Genomic DNA, 20,650 nt, shown 5'->3' with positions numbered 1-20,650 from the left:
TATGATTGGCTTTCGATGTCACGCTATGATTGGCTTCTGATGTCGACACGTGTCGCGTTGTGATTGGCCACCTGGTTGGAGGGAAACTCTTCTGGGTCTTTGACGGTATAACGTTGACTGGTGCTCGGTAGTTTCGGGATTGGTCAAGTATGGTACAAACATATTAAAATTTTGCTTTTATTATCACTTTAAAATCTCAGTGTGCATTCCTTATAGGTGTAATTTATTTCCTTTCTAAATATAAAAATTTTGGAGTACAAAATAATATGTTTGAAGTGTCAATAATGCTATATATTCAAGTGAAACTTTAAAGTTAAAAGTTTTTGAAACTTTTTTTCTTGTTTGGTTGTTTAAAATTGAACTGCTTTTAATTATTTAGTGAAAGTTATGTTTGTAACTCTTTTTATTTATTATTTAATTACATTTGCAAACTTACAATGATGAGTGAGTTTTAAAGTTTGTTTTGATTTAAGTGATTACTTTCTAGCACCAATCATTGTCCTATCTTTTTTTTTTCGGAAACTATCATAAGAAGGGGCATTTTTTTAAATTTTGCACAGAGCCCCAAAATCTTAAAGACGGCCACCCGCTGGTCTGCTTTTTTGAAAAAAATAAAAATAAAAATTCTCGTGTACTAAATCACCAAACCTAAGATGACGATCTATATATGGTTAATCCCATACAGAAAAAGTAAATCATCTCCAACCCTAGCTCCCTACTGAAGGAAACATTTTACCAAAGATTATATCCAGTTGTGTGATCAACCGTCCAACCTAGCTGCTAGCGATGCTAATTATATAGAATACAGTCAGTTACTATTCCATGTCGAAAATCATGTCCAATCTATCTAGTTAGCTACTGAAGGGGACATTGAATTCTAATTAATGACGATTAACAACAACGATGTTTCGACCAAAAAACAACAACAATATTAATTATAGTGTTGCGTGATTAGTTAATCCTCACAATTTGGGTGATCTGCTGGGTCCAATCCTGTCTTAATCATAAATCTTTCTTTCATTTCTGATAACTAATTACCATTTGCACGCGCGACAAAAGAAAAACAAGCTGAGAAGAAGTAGGTCATCCCCAGCTGGCTTGGCCACCAGATCTTCTCTAGCACAAGAGGGCGCAAATGAAATGATGGCCAACGGATCAGCCACAGAATTTCCGCGACAAATATAGAGCCACGCAGGTGAGAATTAATTAAGAATATATCCATGTAATTGCTGCATGCAGCCCCACATTGCAGGCATATACCGAATTATTTATGTGATATATGCAACTGATTTTGAAGTGGTTCAAGCTCTAGCACTAGGAATTAATCTTAAAATCATGGTAAGGCAAGTTTAATTTCCAGTTAAATATAGAGAAAATAAAATAAAAAATTTTGGCCACGCATGTTTTCTGATCGGAATGTATAGGTTAGATCCACTTTATATATATACACTTGTATAAGTAGGATTTTATCTTCTTTGTTTGGAAATGTGGCTTGTAATTCCGTTAGTAAATAATGTTAGTAACAGAATTGTATGTGAAATTTATCGGTGAAGTAATCAAATGTTAGAATGAAAAAATGATATATATATATCTATATATTGAATAACCGGGTAGTCAAATTAACATAATGCAACAATAAGCGATAGCAGATATAACCATATATACATATACAGGAATTTTCTAAAGAATATCTTGCTCAGCCAAAAACTCCTCCATTGGAGGCATCTCTCTGAACAATCTTTCGAACTCTTTGAACGAGATATTTCTCATCAAAACTGAAGAATTACTCCGAGACATAGTACTAGCAATAGAAGTATTTGATGATTCCAGAACATTGTTACCCGTCCTCCCAATATTGGCTCCCTCTTTCAAAGAGTACTGCGGGCTCTTTGTAATCGGCTCCTGCACTTCGTATGCCACCCTTGAATCCTTCCCAGTTAGCCTTTGTACGACATCTTTGAAGCTCATGGCATCCGTCTCCACGTACTTGGTGTTGATGATCACAACCTTCACACACTGATTCCTACCAACACTCGACATCGAAAATTTCTCCGTAGGCTGGTTTTGAGAAGGGATAATTAATATGGTAAATGGGTTTTGTAAACTGGGTTTTTTGTTTTGCAGTTTGAGTTATTAGGTTTGGGGTTTTATAGTGGAAGGTGGATGCGGAAAGACATGGTGCTGCATGGAAGACTTGTACGGCAAGGTGGAGGAGAAGTTGACAGTTAAAGTTGACCGTTGTATATTTGTGTGTGTATGTTGAGAAGCAGTCTAGAAAGACCAGATTGGGTCAAAGCACGCAATTGAGAATTCAGAAATTAAGTTTTGCATGTCCTTATCAGTCCATGCATGTGACACGAAGGTGAGAACTAAATGCTATCCATTGGTTGGGCCATGCACGTGGAACACTCTGGTTGCATTTCACTTTTACCTTAATTACCTAAAGCCAACAATATAACTGCATCTAAATCACTAGTTCAAATCACAAATCAAACGTTATCATGTGTCAAAGTTTTGGTTTGTGTACCTTATCTGTAACTTACACTACATTTTTGTAACTAATTGTTAAAATTACAGAATAATAAATTACAACGTGTCCAATTTGACTTGTTTATCCAAAAAATTTACATATAAAGAGCTAAGTACTATTCATTGATACAGGATAATGATATAGGATATTATTAAGTACATGCAATATGTTTGACAATAAAAAAAAAACATGCAATATGTGGTTAAAGGGTCAATTTTTAGGAAGATGCGTGCATGGATGCGTCAAAACACATGTTAATTTAAATTACGTGGTGGAGAGGGTTCATTGTTTTTCCACAACTACATGCATGTCAAATTGGCTATCTTATGGATTGAAATATGACAAAAAGCGTAACGGATTTTAACTTCTTTTTTCATTGTCCAACCGTCATGAAAGTCTAAGTTTGTCCCACTAGGTGAAATAAAGTGCTATTTTTGTGATAAAAAATTTCACATTTTATTCTAAAAAATAGTTGACAATAGGGGAGAGTAAAAACCTAGTTTCTTAATAAATTTTAGTAAGGTTTTCAATTTCTTGACATGCAGTTTGCACTCTCAACATTTCTTCATATAACATCATTTAAGTATAACATGTAAACAACACGTAGTAGATGTTGAATATATCATTGTCAGCTCATCAAAATAGTTGTAAAAGGATTAGATGATGTAATAGTTGGTTGAAAGAGTTAGTTAGAGTTTGTTACTCAAAGCTTATTAACTAGTCATCTAGTCAGCTATATATAACTATTGTAAACATATAGTAAGATGAGTTCATTGAAGTTCAATACAAAACCTTCATTCATTCTTTCTCACATTTCTCTTCTCTCTGTAAAACTTGACTTCTTGGTTTTATAATTGTTCATCTCTGCTACTTCTCCAGTATAGTTAACATGGTATCAGAGCCACCAGGTTCACGCCATTGATTCAAGTGGTTCCGTATTTTGTTTTTTGTTTTTTTTAGATTTCATTTCCAGTTTTATTTTCTCTTCAGATTTTCTTGAATTTTTCGTCAAGTTCTTCAGTGTTTCCTTCTTCTCTCAGATCCCCGAATCGGAGAAGGAAGCATAATCAATTTCTTACTCAGTTTTTGTGGATGAGAATCGGTTGAGAAGGAGCATTATTCTTATGGAGATTCTTAGTGCCACTAACATGTTCTAGGCGGCTTTGTTTCTTGAAGGGGTCCATACTCTCGGGAAGTAGAATCGCTTGGCGATCGAGTTGGACGCTGTTTTTCTTTTCCATTAGCATACTGCTTGAAAAGGGCATTGTCAAGAGGCACCACACCTTTGTTCTGCATAAACACATAGTGAGGATAGAGATTCATCATCAGTGGCGACCCGATTTTCGATATGCGGGGCTGTTCTTCCTCTGTGATTGTTGAGGGTTTCTTTCTGTTCGCCGGGGTTTTCTGGTAGCTGGTGGTTTGCTGGAGGTTCTCCAATGGGGTTTTCCGATCATGAGCTCAAGTCTCAGGTTTTGTTACTAAATTCTGCATTCCATCTGTTTGCTTAGATGCTGCAGTGACAATTTGTTTCTTTGATGGGGTTTCTTGTATGCAATTTGTTCTCTGTTAAGGCCAATAGCCATTTTCTGCGAGATTGTTGAAGGAATACAAAGGCCAATAGCCATTCCTTTTTGTTGCTTGATTAGCTCTTGGGTGTTTGAGATTTGTGCACTCGAAAAAGGCCGATTGCCAAAAGCGTATTGAATGCAATTTGTTCTCTGTTAAGGTTGATAGCCATTTTCTACGAGATTGTTGAAGGAATACAAAGGCCGATAGCCATTCCTTTCGTTGCTTGATTAGTTCTTGGGTGTTTGAGATTTGTGCACTCAAAAAAAGCTGATTGCCAAGAGTGTGTTGAATGCAATTTGTTTTATGTGAGATTGTTGAAGGAAAACAAAGGCCGATAGCCATTCCTTTATGTTGAATAGTTTGTTCTTGATTGTGTGAGAGTTTTGCACTTGAAAGACCAATTGCCAAGAAGTGTATTGATTACAACAAACCAAAGGTTAATACTTGCTTGAAGTGTGCAAATTCTGTGCGAGAGGCAAATGAATATTGAATTTTAGGATGGAAAGATTGTATTTGCAAAGGTGATGTGTGATGATAATGAGATGAGCAACATGTTTTTTGGTTTTGGCAAGTTTGAAAGGATGATAACTATATGTGGTTGTACCTTATCGCAAAGAAAACAGTAGCTACAGAGGTGTAAAAATTAGTTTGAGGGGCTGAATTCTTTGGGAAGTTGATTGATGAGTATGAAATTGCACCGTTCTTGAGTAATTTTCAATACTTGCAGCCATGGAGGATAATTGGTGAGGGGCAGCAGGGCTAGGAGTATATGGACAAGAAGGACTTCATAATTATGCATTTCTCAAAGCATTCATTCAATCTCAAACTAGGAAACCCAGTTGAGATTGATGGGGGATGTTGAATATATCACTGCCAGCTCATCAAAACAGTTGTAAAAGGATTGGATGATGTAATAGTTAGTTGAAAGAGTTAGTTAGAGTTTGTTACTCAAAGGTTATTAGCTAGTCCTCTAGTCAGCTATATATAGCTATTGTAAACAGATAGTAAGATGAGTTCATTGAAGTTCAATACAAAACCTTCATTCATTCTTTCTCACATTTCTCTTCTCTCTGTAAAACTTAACTTCTTGGTTTTATAATTGTTCATCTCTGCTACTTCTCCAATGTAGTTAATAGCAGATGATGTGGGAGCACGTGACTTATTATACTCAACATGTGAATTAACTTTATTCTGATACTATGAAAGAAGTTAAAAGTAGACCTTAAAGATATTTGACAGTGGAAGAAGTGACTTGATTTCTTTCAAGCTCTTACAAAATCTTTTATTCTTATTATAGATTTAACACTCTCAAACCTTTAAATATAGCTAAATGTTGTATAACGTTACCTAGGAAATATTACTTTTTTCCATTGACAAAGTATTGTATGTGGCAAATTCGGCCTAGTAACCTTTAGATTCAAGGCCACGCGCACATTGACATAGCCAATATTCTAGGAGAAGGTTTCCCTTCAAAAAAGTGCCAGGACTTTGTCACTTGTCTATCGAGATGGAGTGGAGAGAGAGTGGGTTGGGACCTAGATTACTTGGAAGAGTTCCGTGAAAATCTATAGCTTGGGTAGGGGATTGTCAACTGACTCGTTCATTTGGCATTTGGCAATGCCTTAATTTAAACGTGTACAACTGCAATCCTTAACCCTCTAACCACAAAATTCAACAATTTTTTTGGGAAGACAAATAGAAGCTTGTAGTCAAATTGGGATTTGAAAATATTTTTAAAGACTTTTTGAAGTGAATGATTATAGATTATGTAGACTTTTACAAAGTTGATAAAAAATGTACACTTTTACAAAGACTATGGATTTTCAAAAATTCAAGAGGATTCACACTACAGGTTTTCATGGATTAATTTGAAAGGATTTTAGAAACTCATATCACAGACTTTCTTGAATTTTCTTCTTATTATCTCTGCCATGGCTGCATCAACCAACACTGTGCCCTCCTCCCTTCCCCATCATCACTCACGGCCCTGATTCTCTCCTCTTCTATGGTTAAATAATTGATGAAAATTTAAAATACTCATCAATTGTCTTCCTTTCTTACATGTCCTAAAGGGATAATAAGCCCGATTGCCTCATAAAACCAAAGATACCATAAGACACCCAATAAGAATAAAATCAGCAACTCCATTTCCCATGCATGCTAAGAAAAAATAATCGCCTTTCCCAGGCTATTGCGGTTTGGTCTAAAATAATATACAGGCAATGAGCAATTTGGTTTCATTTTTTATACTTCATAAATATTGAAATAAAAATCTTCATTTAACCAAAAAAGAAAACAAAAAAGAAAAAATAATCACCTTTTCATAGGCTATTGTGGTTCAGTGATTACAATAAAAGCCCAGGTCTAGGTTTCGAAAGGCGTGGTTGGTGAAGGTTGAAGATGCAATAGAAGGAGTAAATTTTCACCATTTAGCACTACGATATGCCACTTAGTACTACGGTCTAGTAATATTTTTCTTCACTTATAAGAGAGAGGTCGTAGGTTCAATTCTCCCCAAAGGCAAATTTGAACCACATTATTACTAGCCCATTGTGAAGCTAAGCTCACCCCCTCCTCTTAGTTTATATAATATCGTTTGTTCAAGAAAAAAAAAACAGAAGGAGAAATTTTAGAAGAGAATGCTTTGAATAATAATATATTTTTCTCAATAAGAGGAACTTATAGGTGTACAACCCTAACATAAAAGGAAAGAAAACTAATTACAAATGATTACATGGGATTACATATCAATTAGGGATCCTACCTAAAATACAAAAGTCAACACTCCCCCTCAAGTTGGTGCATATATGTCGCTCATGCCCAACTTGTGTAAGAAACTTGAAAACTTGTGACTCGAAACAGCTTTTGTGAGGATATCTGCCAATTGATCTTCTGTTCTTATCGCCGGTACTTCAATTATTTTCCCTTCCAATTTTTCTTTGATGAAGAACCGATCAACTTCAACATGCTTTGTTCTATCATGTTGTACCGGATTATGTGCAATGTCACGAGCAGCTTTATTATCACAAAATAATTTTATGGGCTGATCATGTTGTATACCCAAATCGCTTAACAGAAGCTTAAGCCACAAAATTTCACAAATCCCCAAAGCCATACCTCTGTATTCTGCTTCTGCACTGGAACGGGCAACCACATTTTGTTTCTTACTTCTCCATGTAACCAAGTTACCCCCAACAAACGTAAAGTAACCTGATGTTGAACGTCTATCATCAATGGAACCTGCCCAGTCTGCATCAGTATAACCTTCAACACTAAAGTGATTATTCCTCTTAAACAAAATTCCTTTGCCCGGACTTCCCTTCAAATATCGCAATATTCTCATCACGGCATTCAAATGTTGTTCTCCAGGATCATGCATGTATTGACTCACTACACTCAAGGCATAAGCAAGGTCCGGTCTTGTGTGTGCCAAATACATCAAACGGCCTACTAACATTTGGTATCTTCCTTTGTCAACTGGTACTTGATTAGGATCAACACTAAGCTTCAATCCTTCTTCTAATGGTGTAGCTACTGGCTGACAAGCTGACATGCCAGTTTCGTGCAACAAATCAATAATATACTTCATCTGAGACAAGAAAATTCCAGAACTGTTTCTCGACACCTCAATCCCTAAAAAATATTTCAGGGATCCAAGGTCCTTCATTTCAAATTCTGTAGACAGGTATCTTTGCAAGGCCACACGTTCTTCCGGATCATTACCTGTTACCACCATAGCGTCTACATACACAATAAGTGCAGTAAGCTTCCCATTCTGTCTTTTCAGGAACAAAGTATGATCAGAGTTACTTTGTTTGCAACCAAATGCTCTCATAGATTTTGTGAATCTTCCGAACCATGCTCGAGGAGACTACTTCAAGCCATACAAGGATTTCTTCAACCTGCACACTTTTCTTTTGTATTTATCTGGAGCATTACATCCCGGTAGAAGATCCATATAAATCTCTTCTGTCAAGTCTCCATGCAAGAAGGCGTTCTTCACATCGAACTGTTGTAAGGGCCAATTAAGATTTGCAGCCAATGACAACAAAACACGAACTGTGTTGATCTTGGCTACAGGTGCAAATGTATCTGTGTAGTCGATTCCATATTTTTGAGTGTATCCTTTTGCTACCAGTCTTGCCTTGAAACGATCCACCGTCCCATCTGCTTTGTATTTCACAGTATAGACCCATTTGCATCCCACAGGTTTCTTACCAGCTGGTAAATCTGTGATTTCCCAAGTAGCATTCTTCTTCAAAGACTTCAACTCTTCATTCATTGCTACTTGCCAACGTGGATCAATTAAAGCCTCATGCACACTGTTAGGAATAGATACAGTAGATAATTAATGCACAAACGACTTATTTGATTCTGACAGGTGACTGGTAGACACATAATTACTTAACGGGTATAACACATTAGACTCAGGGTTGGGCTTACTCATTGGATACCTAGTTTTGCATTTAGGGTCGGCTTCATAAGTAAGTTTAGGAATACCTCGGTTGACGCGATCAGGGAGACGACGTGGTGGTGGTGCATCCGGGATCGAAGACGATTGATTATGGTTATTGGGACTCAAGATCGACTGTGAGGTAGCTGGCGACACAGGGCTGTCCGGTGGTGAGGAAACTGGCAGTGAGCTATCAGGCAGTGAGTTATCTGGCGATGTCGACTCGTCCCTTTCAAGGTTTTCAACATTGTTTCCATGTGAATGATCACCATTTGTCTCCAAGACATTACCACTTAATTCCAATTCATTCACATCATTATTTTCGTGTGAATGATCACCACTTATTTCCAAGACATCACCACTTAAATCCAAATCATTCACTCTATCTATATCTGGAATAGTATAATCAAGAGTTTGAACTTCTTTCTGATTCTCCCCCTGAAGTGAAGACTCGGGATTGGCAAAGTACATATTATTCTCATGAAACGCAACATCCATAGTGACAAACACTTATTCGTCGGTGGGTGATAACAACGGTATCCTTTCTGCCTTGATGCATACCCCACAAACACACATCGTAAGGCTCGAGGTTCAAGCTTACTTCGCTGTTGTTTCTGAAGATGAACGAAGGCCACACAACCAAACACATGAGGTGGAAGATTAGGGACTGCAAGAGCATCAACATGTGAAGAAAGTGCCTGAAGGGGTGTCTGAAAATCAACCGATCGGGATGGAACACGATTAATGAGATACGCAGCTGAGGTGAGAGCTTCTCCCCAATAGGATAACGGGAGACGAGCCTCGAGTAAAGAAGCACGAACAACCTCCAGAAGCTGACGGTTCTTGCGTTCGGCAACCCCATTTTGTTGTGGAGTATATGGACATGTAGTTTGATGAACAATCCCATGATGATCAAGAAAGGCACGAAGTTCAAAGTTAACATATTCGCCACCATTATCACTCCTGAGAACCTGTATTTGTGACTTATATTGTACTTGTACCATTTTGTAAAACTGTTGAAACAAAGAAGTAACTTCACCTTTGGATTTCATCAAACAAACCCAAGTCATACGTGTGCAGTCATCAATAAAAGTAACGAACCAATGAGCACCACCAAATGTAGCAGTTTTAGATGGACCCCAAACATCAGAATGAATTATCATAAATGGAACAGAACTTTTATTCAAAATGGATGGAAACGAAGCACGATGACTTTTAGCTAGTTCACAAACACCACATTTAAAGCTAGAAACATCATGCTTACCAAAGAGGCTAGGAAACAACCTCCGTCGATAGCCGAAAGAAGCATGTCCAAGTCGACGATGCCACAACCAAACCTCCGAAGCTTTATTCCTATCCCCCGGATTTCCTTCCACTGCAAGAGCTTGAGTCAACATTCGAGAACTGTTTGATGTCAGCTCCAAGTAGTAGAGCTTCCCTTTCCTAATACCATAACCAATCGTCTTGCGAGTCTGAATGTCCTTAAAAACACAAAAAGAAGGCCAAAAAATCACAAGGCAATGCATGACTACAGTTATTTGAGCAACAGATAATAAATTATAGTCAAGAGAAGGCACAACAAGTACGGTATCAAGACTAAAGATATCTGAAAGGGAGATGGTTCCTTCCCCGATAACAGGGGTAGGATTACCATTGGCGATACTGACGACAGTTTTGGTGGATGGTTTTAGGGTTTCTACCTGTCTAGAATCACAAGTCATATGTTCAGTAGCACCAGAATCAATTATCCATGTATTATTCGTAACAGAGGTAGAAACCTTTAAAGCCTTACCATTGTTACCTGTATTAGCAGAATCACAAGTCCAGACTGCCATTCCCAAGCTACTTCAATCAATACGTCACTGGGTGATTGATAAAGCCCAAATTTCCAAGCAAACCAAGCCCAAGAAGCTTCAATTTTTCACGAGCCAACAAGAAGGATAGCCCAACAAAAAATAATAATAATCTATATAAAAAAAACACAATTTTTTTTCTTGCCGTGTGGACTTTAACCAAATAGCCAATAATTTTTTTTTTTAACACCACCAAATCTCTTCCGTTTGATTCCCCTTTTGTCTTTTTCCTTTCACCTTTTCTGTTTTGTTTTCTTCTCACTTTGAAACATCAGCGGTGGTATGGTGGTTCAAGGCTCCAACAAGGATAATAGCAGCAAGGACTTATTGCAGTTCAAGGTGCGAGATAGAGGTGCAACAGTGCTGTGGTGGATCGATAGATCAGCAAGTCGGATAGGAGCAGGTTCGTGGGTCGTCGGACCACGAGTCGGGTACGGCGCAGCAACACAATTCAATCGGGTTGCAATCTGTGCAATTTTTCACGGCTTCAGATCAAATCAGAAGCAAATAGGCCAATTGGTCTGTCGTGTCACACAACAGAGAGTCAAACGATTCAATGAATTCAGATCAGCAACGACGGCGTCGCTCGCTGTTCGTTTCGAATTCAGAGAGGGTAGCAACGACACCAGTCGCTCGCTGATCGAGGTCGACGCACCACACACGGCTGAGCCGCAACAGTGCTATCGTAGCTATGGGGTTTTTTTTCTTTTTTTTCGACCTGGCTCTGATGCCAAGAAGAGAATGCTTTGAATAATAATATATTCTTCTCAATAAGAGGAACTTATAGGTGTACAACTCTAACATAAAAGGAAAGAAAACTAATTACAAATGATTACATGGGATTACATATCAATTAGGGATCCTACCTTAAGTACAAAAGTCAACAATTTTTTAGTGTGCTCAGAATACGAGGTGGTACACTATATGTCATTATATAAGTGGAAGAAAGTTTTATTTTTCAAGTGTCCCCTCTGCTTGTATAATGACATGTGATACATCCATATTCCGGCCACATTGAAAAATCTTTTTAGTATAAGAAGAGGGATGAGAGAGTTGAGAAGGGATGGGTCGGGTAAAGTTGGCGTGGAGAGAGAAAGCAACTTAAAATGAAAATTTTGGATGGAGGTGAGATTCTTATAGCTTTTTTATGGGCTCTTAAAAGTCTTTTAAAATTTTAATTCACTATTCCTGCATTTGAAAATAAGAACTCTTTTAAAGTCTTTTAAAATTCTAGATTACACTAAAATTATAAAATCTTTTAAAACCCTATTGAATCTTAACTTGACTGCATCTTTTTGTGAGGATTTGCAAATCCTTTTCCAAACATACACTATATTAGAGGCTAATTATTTCATCAATTATAGTTATCCATACCAATCCCATTAAATTGGCTAATAATACTAATTCAAGCATCTCCAAAGCCAACGCTTGGGGTTATCCTCATCAAGAAATTCTATTGACTTTGTGCATGTATGTGGGATAGAAACATTGCACGTAATATTTTTGTTCTTTTCAAAATTGCACCTAACTTGTTGGCTAATATTATTTGGTTTAGCAATATTAAGAGAAAGGAAAAAGAAAGTTAATTTATTGGATTTCAATCATTATGGTCAATCTTTTACATTTTCCCCTATCATGTAACGAGGAATAAATCCACATCGTTCATGTAATATCACTTGACCAACATAAAGATGAAGCAATAATCCAAATTCTCAAAAACTGGAATTAAAAGCTGGATTTGGATTTAATAATATGGTTACTGGACGCATTAATAGATTTACGAACATATCTATATATGAATGCAAATTTTCGCCCTTTTTTTCTTTGAGGAAAATGCACCTGTAAAATAATAACAATTTTGATTAAGGTCAAAAGCCTCATGCGCCCACAATGAATGGGGGGTTTTGGCCACAAAATCTCTGATGACAAAGTTAGAATTATGAAAAGAATGTATTTAGGAGTTTGTGGGTAGCAAATGACTTAGCATTTTAGTGAATAAGTGGGGTATTTATAGGAGGGTGGCCGACCCTTAGGGAGAGGATAGTCGCCAGCTATTTATGGTGGTGATGGGAGAATAATTGAGATGTCAATTATTCCTAAATTAAATAGGAAATTTTGGGAGTTATCTTTTGAATAAAATCAATAAGGGATTGATGAGGGGAATTTGAAGAAATTCCCTATTGATTACCTTTGACTCTTCCTTGAGTCATTATTGTTCGTTGCATGCGTGTAAGAATCCCGGTGTGCCTAGAGGGTAATCTCGTATTTTTAACCCAAAAATTCACATGTCGTCTTTATAAGTTTTTAGATTATTTTTTGCTCCACAATATCTGCATATGATATTATTTTTATAAAGGTGACGATGAATGAGAAGAGAATTGAACATAACATCGGTGTAAGGATGAAGTTTTCACGATTTGAGATATCAAAGTATGATGTTGTTTGTACAATGTCGACCACGCAAGAATCCCACATAGGATGAGAACAAGAAGAAGCTCCCGCATCATGAAGTCTACGACTGGACCTCGCGCCCACATCGATCGAAGAAGAATGAATTGATATCCATGCTCGCCTCTAAAAGTGTTGAAACTACATCTTCTCTTATGGTTACTTGTTTAAGTTAATCTCTTATATTTTATAATTTCTAAAATTATTAACGAGAACACTCTACAACTTGAACCGTTTTTTAACATCGATGATGTTAGTACAAATTAAAATATAAAATATAAAAACTTATTTCAACAAGAAAATTAAAATTACAATAATATCCTAGCTAAAACTTCGAATGTTTCTCGGTTTCGATCATTCTAACTCGAACATGTCTTTATCACAAGAATAATTGACCCGCAAGCTATTCTACACCATAATGTAATTATCTAAAACACTTGTTAGTTTTCAAGTTGGACATTTTATGTTAAACGGTACGAAAGTTGTCATTATATAAAGAAACTTACAGTTATGTAGGCCCATGTGTACTAGCAAGAGTATTTCTACACCATTTGGGGTCACGAATTTTTTTTTATTTGATGGAAGAGGGGATTTAAATATGAAAATTTAGAGTGTTAAGGAGTCAATAAAAGTCATCATGTATTGAATAAAGATTTTTTATGACTTCTAAAATGTCTATGAAAATCTCGTGGTATTCAATTATGACTTTTTGTGAGTTTACAAAAGTCTAGATGTATTCAAAACTTCATCTACTTCAAAATATTTTAAAAAGTCATGAACTTGTAGTTTTTTTATAGTAGGTCTTTTGTCATAGCAATCTAACCTCTCTCCCCTAAGATTTTGATGGCTTTCATTTTCCTTAATTCTCTTATGATACATTCCACCACCTATATGAATGCAATGACTATCACTAACACCATTTCCACCATCATGTAGCCACCACCACCTTACTATGACCACCTCCTCCACCCTAACCGCTGCCACCGTCAGTAGCATGAGCATCATCGTCACCCCTATAATGACCACCACGGACACCTCTACCACCATTATCACCACCCTGTCACCTACGCCTCCATCCCTACTCCACCACCTCAACACCACCCGCTACCATAATCACCAAAGGCACCAACTTTACTACCACCATTTTGCCCATAGTCACCATGTGACATTTTCACTACAATTGTTACTATGTCCATCTACGACCATTTTGTCATGGTCAAGATCACCATTTCAATAATGAAAACTTTAAAAATAATAATGCTTATTAATAAATTGGTCATTAAAAATTCATGACAATCCACGAAATTCTGTAAAGTTATGGCATTGAACTCTCTAGAATTCTATAAAAGTCTATCATTTAAATCCTTATTTTCCACAAAAGTATATCATTAAAAGTCTATGGAATTTTATGGAGTTTACAATAGTCGTAAAAATTTACTAAATCCACAAAAGTCTATCACTTTAAAAACTCAACAAAAGTTCATGAGAAATGCTAGGGAGACTGACTTTCCATGAACTCTCTGCCACCACACAGTTAAAGTTAATTCTCGTGCCAACATTGTAAAACATTGTGCAAAAAACATAAGATGGTGGAGAGTCCATGGAAAGTCTCACTTTTGAGAGAATCTTCTTAGCATTTATCAAAGTTCATACAAATCTTAATACACTATACCACCTAAGATTATATACATTCTTGGCAACACAATGCAAGGTAGATTATCAAGCCAAAAAAGTATATAATCCAAAATTTAATAAAAACAAAAATTGAGAGAGATTTCATTTCATATCCTTTTTTCTTAGATAATGTGTATGGGCGTAATTAACCATACGTATACAGCTTTTAAATATCTAATTGGATGTCAAATTTTTTTTTGAGTCAAAGGGTTTGCGATATGCTTACATCTTTACCCCTATAAAAAGTCTTTATTCTCAACCATATTGATTTATGTCTATGGGGTAAAAATAAATTATGTATTATATTATAAGGTTAGTGAATTATTTATTTAGTACGTTATCCTCAAGTCGAGACCACTAAAAATTATCGAGGTAATAATGTATTACAATTTTTTCTCTCTAAAATATTGTAGATTTAGTTTAAAATATTGTTAGATTTTGTTTAATTGTACAAGATGATATTATATATATATATATATATATAAATGATATTCTTTAATATGTTACAATTACCCATATCTCTATTCGATTACATAATTAGTCATCCTCCATCTTTAGATATTAAAAAAAAAAAAAGAATGAAATAGTCCAATATAAGATTAAATAGGAAAACATTCAAACTAAATACCAAAAGTAAGGACCGTACCATGCATGAACCAAAATCATCATATTAAGAGGAAACAAATCTTTTTATCGCTTCATCATAGGCAAACCCTACGATGAACCATATAGTATAAGTTATATATATACAAGAAGGTTTGCAAGAAGCCCAAAACACTGGAGGAAGATAAAGATAAAGAACCCACAAATATAAGAAGAAAAGGAGAGACATGGGTATGGGTTTGATCATATCTTCTCTAGGTAGGTCCTTCTTGTTATTTTTCTCATTGGTATGGGTAACAGAAGCTCTGGATCAAGCCAAGTATTTCAATGTGAGGAATTATGGAGCTGTTGAAGGTGGAGAAGCTGATAACAGCAAGGTAGTTATTTGTGCTGTATGACTTGCAATTTCTTATTCATACTCTATGACTCTTGGGCAGCAAAGAATGTGGACCCTTCGCCTTTGGTCATCTCTTCCCCCGATGGAGGAGCTAATGTTGCCTAATCTTCTATTTTCCTTTGTTACATAATTATGTTTATAAGTACTAACTAGAACTTTCTGTGAGTACATGAATTTAGGCATTTCTGGAAGCATGGAAAGAAGCATGTCAATGGAACGGAAGGGCACGGGTTGTGGTTCCCAGAGGTACATTCAAGTTGTATCCAGTGATATTCTCAGGTCCATGCAATGGTCCGATCGCCTTTCTGATTGAGGGGACTTTGAGGGCTTCAATTGATCCATCAACATTTAGTACTGACAGTTGGATAAACTTCCGGTACATCAATCAGTTGGTAGTGACCGGAGGCGGTACCTTGGACGGCCAAGGAGCCTCGGCTTGGCATCTGAACAACTGCAAAACCAATCCCCAATGCCAGGCTCTTCCTATTGTAAGTTCTTGATAGAACTTCTCTCTCATTTTTTTTTAAATGGAAATGTATTAATGTAGGCTCTTCCTTCATGTCCTATTATTTTGCTACTAAATTAAATGAGTAGTGCTAAAAAAATGTAGTTGACCATATTAGGTGACAATTAATAGGTATATTTTACTACTTATTATGACAAATCTTAATTTATATATTTATTAACTGCCTAATTTGGCCAGAAAATGTGATAAACTAGATAGAGACTTTTTTTTTAAACAAACGATATTTTTTGGGGAGTGTGCTTAGCCTCATAATGGGTTAGCAATAATGTGGCTCAAATTTGCCTTTGATGATAATCGAACCTAAGACCTCTCACTTACAAGTGAAGAGGAGGACTACCACTAGACCATAATACTAAGTGGCAACTAGATAGAGACCTTAAAAGATATGCATTACTTTTTTTTGTTCTAGATGATAAAAAACTTGAAAGATATGCGTTTGTACCCATTTTGAAAAATTATTGTGTAGAACGTAATATGTACCAATATATATGTTATAACCACATGAGCATCTCCACATCCCTTTTGCTGCGCCACATCAGCAAAAACTTCCTCCAAGGATGAGGTAATTGGCTTGGCGAAAAAGCCCTAGGAAAGTTTGATAAGGTTATTTTGCCTTACGAAAAAGTTTGGGCAATGCAAAAGTGATATTTTTAGGCATTGTTTGCGCAATGCAGAAGTGATATTTTTTACGAATTTGTTTGACCAATTGCTTTATTTTTTGGAGTCACTAATTTTTTGTGTTGGCAAATATTGAAGACAAATTTTCACATATGCCATCAAAGTACGTATTTATCTTAAAAATTTGCTATATCCCTTGAATATGCTCTCTAAATACATAGTATTTGTGTTGTTGATTATTCCACTAGTACAATTTAACATCTTGTTCTGTCTCGTGAAATATTATCATATCAGTCTATGAGTTTTGACTTCATCACAAACGCAAGAGTTGAATACATAAAATCATACGACAGCAAGAATGCCCATTTCAAAATTTTCGGATGCCACAACATGGACTTCAGGAAAATCAAAGTCTCAGCTCCAGCAGACAGCCCGAACACCGATGGCATTAAGATCGGAAGCTCATACCGAATTAGAATCGCACGTTCCACAATCGCAACGGGCGATGACTGCGTAGCAGTGGTGACCGGAAGTAAGAAAATCCACATTTCTAAAGTTGTGTGCGGTCCCGGGCATGGAATCAGCATCGGAAGTCTAGGAGGGCATGACAAAGAAGACGCTGTGGTAGGAGTGGTGGTGAAAAACTGCACATTTTTGGGAACGGAGAATGGTGTGAGGATCAAAACTTGGGCTTCTCCTTATACCAGCAAGGCTTCGAATTTTACGTTCCAAGACATTTTTATGGATGATGTTCTGAATCCCATTACAATCGATCAAGAATATTGCCCCAACCCTCCTTGCCATCAACAGGTATATATTTTACATGAACCCAGTTCCTAGCTAATATATATTTGTCCCTTGCATTCCCTATAGAAAATAGATACACAATAAATACATACATACATATATATATATATATATACATGATAATATTTTCTAATTAGGTTTTTGACCTATTAGTTGTGTGACTAACAATTTAATTAGGCTATGCAGTTAAACAATTTCCACCCAATTAGTAGTCTATACCAATATTAGAACAAAATAACATCTCTTTCTTTACAAGAGAAAATTTTCCTATAAATTTAATTTCTTCATTAAAAAAATCTCTAGCTATTGATGTTTTTTGTGTTGATACGGTGTTTATGTTTATAACTACTTCATTTTCCGCTTTTGTTTTATTATCTTTATAAATACATACCTAAACAACCTTGAATTTAAAATGCTCAATCTTGAAGAAGAAAAAACTTCAAATACATGTAAGAGGATCTTATTTTGTACCAATATAAGAGAATATCTCTCAAAACAATTTGACTTTTATATGTTGCTGGACTATTGAGCAGAAAGTAGAATCTAATTTGAATGTGTGACCTAGATTAACAGTTAAGAATTAACGTCAAACTGTGTCTATCTGATGATAAAAGAATATTACCCTATAGCAGTGTTCAAATCATGATTTAGATCTTATTCGTCACATGATTTAGACTGCAATTATTCGACAAAAAAAAAACTTAATTGAACAAGGGGTTTCTTCTTTCTTGTGTGCAGACTTCTTCGAACGTGCAAATCAGCGACGTTACATACAAAAACATATGGGGAACTTCCTCGTCGGAAGTAGCCGTAAGTCTCCGATGCAGCAAAAGCAGGCCATGCAAGAACGTAGTGCTGGACATCATCAAGTTGTCCCCTTCCAATCCCAGAGAACGTTTGAGTTCCTTCTGCTTTTATGCAAAAGGAGCCTCTTATGGCTTACAAGCCCCTCCATCTTGCTTATAGTTGTAGCTTAATTAGCTTTATGATTCCAAGTTTTATGGCTCACAAACCCCATGTTTATCTTTTAATCATAAATCTGTAGCTAGAAAATCACCTAGTTTTGATTGTATAGTGTCAAAGAAACATGAATTAAGCAGCTGGTGGATCTAGTTATAGAAAAATTTGCATATATCATAGTTAATGTAATCAATATCTATTATAAATCCAATTAAGGGGTTTCCTGCAGTTTCATCCACCTAGTGGAATTTCATGAGTGTTCAAGTGGTTGTGTTATTTTCATTGGTATACACTGAAAGAGGAGGGGATCAAACACGAGATTCTAATTGAGTGTATGAATAAATGCTTACCAGTTGAACTACAAGCCCCATGTCTCGTGTTTGGTCTCTAGAATTGAATTCAATTAGATATCGCTAGATTTGATTGTCTTACAGGAACAAGTGCACCTCAAATCTAGTGAGTTATTGGAAAACAAATGTGGGGGCACTTCTAAGGTGTTCATATCCTAAGAGGTGGACTGCAACAAGAAACTTGGGTATCAAGTATCTCATTGCTTGAGAAAGGTGGTGGCAGGATTGGTTAAGATTGATTAATTAAGTGAAGGTTCTATGATTGCAGATCCTTTGAACAAACCATTCCCAATTGTAGTCTTCAAGAAACGCATTGCAAGGATGGGAGTGTTAGCTGATTTTAACAACAACAAAGCCTTTTCCCACTAAATGGGGTCAGCTATATAAATCCTAGAATGTCATTGCGCTCGGTTCTGTGTCATGTCTTCCATGGGAGCTGTGTGTTAATGCTTCTTTCAGTTAGCTGATTTTGATGCAACAAATTCGTGGGAGCTGTGTGTTAATATTTCTTTCAGTCATTACGTTCTCAAATACAAGTTGTTAAGTTTTGAAATATGCATTGAAGCACTGATGATAAAGCCTTCCTAACTTATAAAGTTTATTGCTGTTGGTTGTTTAAAGTTTCCCTTCAAACACAGCATTTTAGTTATGATAGTATATGTCAAATATATTTTGGATGACAGTTCGTAGAATTGTTATAAGGATTAACAACCAAAGGAGATTCAGTCTGAAGCATTAAGATGAATGTTTTCTCAGTTATAAAGAGGACCGAGTGTTGGATGTGTTTTTTATTTTTTTTTTTGAACAATCGATATTGTCTACGCTAACGGGGTGGTGTGTGATAGTGGGCTAAACCTCACAATGGGCTAGCAATAATGTAGTTCAAATTCATCTTTGACGAGAATTGAACCTATGACCTCTCACTTAGAAGTAAAGAGGAATATCATTAGACCATAGTACTAATGACAAAAACTTGTTATCATGGACTTTGTTAATTCTAATCTCGTGGCCACTCAAGTAGGATTCCATGTTTATGTTGTACTGTGATGAACAAGTGTTGGAATGAACAAGTGTTGGCTCTAGTCGGACAATGCAAGTCTTATTAGAGCCAACACTTGTTTTTCACGTGCTTAAAGTCTGGAATCATAAGAGATTAGGATTGGCTATACTTGTAAGCCATTAAGGAATGTATTGGAAGTTTCATAGCTAGATAAGAATAGGTTTGTTTCAAGCTGATATGGATGCTATAGTTTTGTGGTGACAAGGATTGGTTTGATAAGGATTATATAATGGGAAGCGTCCTTGTTGAACACCATCGTTTCCAGCATAAATTAGGGTCCTGCTCTCACATTTGATATGCAATACAAAAAGCCTCAAGCCCCATAAATTGAGTGTTGTATCCTGGGAGGCCGGGAGTGTTGAGAAGCAGAATAACTATAACCCTAGCATCAATGGCTTCTTCATGTAAGTGGTTGAATTGCTACTGTGATATGATTTCCGCTTAGTTAATAATCTTACAGGAGATGGTAGACAGACACGACTCATCTTGGTCTGCTATGTTCACTAGACAACCTGTGCATAAAATAAGCTACGAGTAATTCCTACCGCAGTCCGTCATCGATGATTTCGATGTCGGATATAGCCGAAAAATCCTTTACAGCTCAAAACTGTAGCATAAAGGGCACAAAACATCTCACAAACAAGGAAAAGGTTAGCGAAACATAGAAGGGAACCTAGGTTTGAGAAAGTCGGAAATATCTTCTGGTTCCTTGGTGCGAAGTTTGTTGCTGGGTTTCTTAGTCACCTGGTGTTTTACCCTCCTAGAATTACATCACATCAGAATTTAACTAGAGCATTGG

General features: G+C 36.3%; 2 protein-coding genes across 2 annotated transcripts; one reads left to right on the top strand and one right to left on the bottom strand.

The window, feature by feature from the left end:
• Positions 1 to 1,680: 1,680 nt before the first annotated feature.
• On the bottom strand, positions 1,681 to 2,040 carry LOC103419160 (VQ motif-containing protein 1-like). Its single transcript, XM_008357281.3, has one exon. The coding sequence runs from the start codon at positions 2,038 to 2,040 to the stop codon at positions 1,681 to 1,683; it is 360 nt and encodes a 119-aa protein (XP_008355503.2).
• A 13,320-nt stretch (positions 2,041 to 15,360) lies between these two features.
• Positions 15,361 to 18,573, top strand: LOC103445827 (exopolygalacturonase). Its single transcript, XM_029103518.2, has 4 exons — positions 15,361 to 15,510; positions 15,710 to 16,018; positions 16,969 to 17,484; positions 18,220 to 18,573. Exons 1-4 carry the CDS (start codon positions 15,361 to 15,363, stop codon positions 18,445 to 18,447), a joined length of 1,203 nt encoding a protein of 400 aa, XP_028959351.1. The 3' UTR covers positions 18,448 to 18,573.
• Positions 18,574 to 20,650: the final 2,077 nt, after the last annotated feature.

The sequence above is a fragment of the Malus domestica genome, chromosome 05, assembly GCF_042453785.1.
Source record: "Malus domestica chromosome 05, GDT2T_hap1".
Lineage (NCBI taxonomy): Eukaryota > Viridiplantae > Streptophyta > Magnoliopsida > Rosales > Rosaceae > Malus > Malus domestica.
Note: the sequence above shows the minus strand (reverse complement) of the source record. Positions and strands in the feature narration are given on the sequence as shown.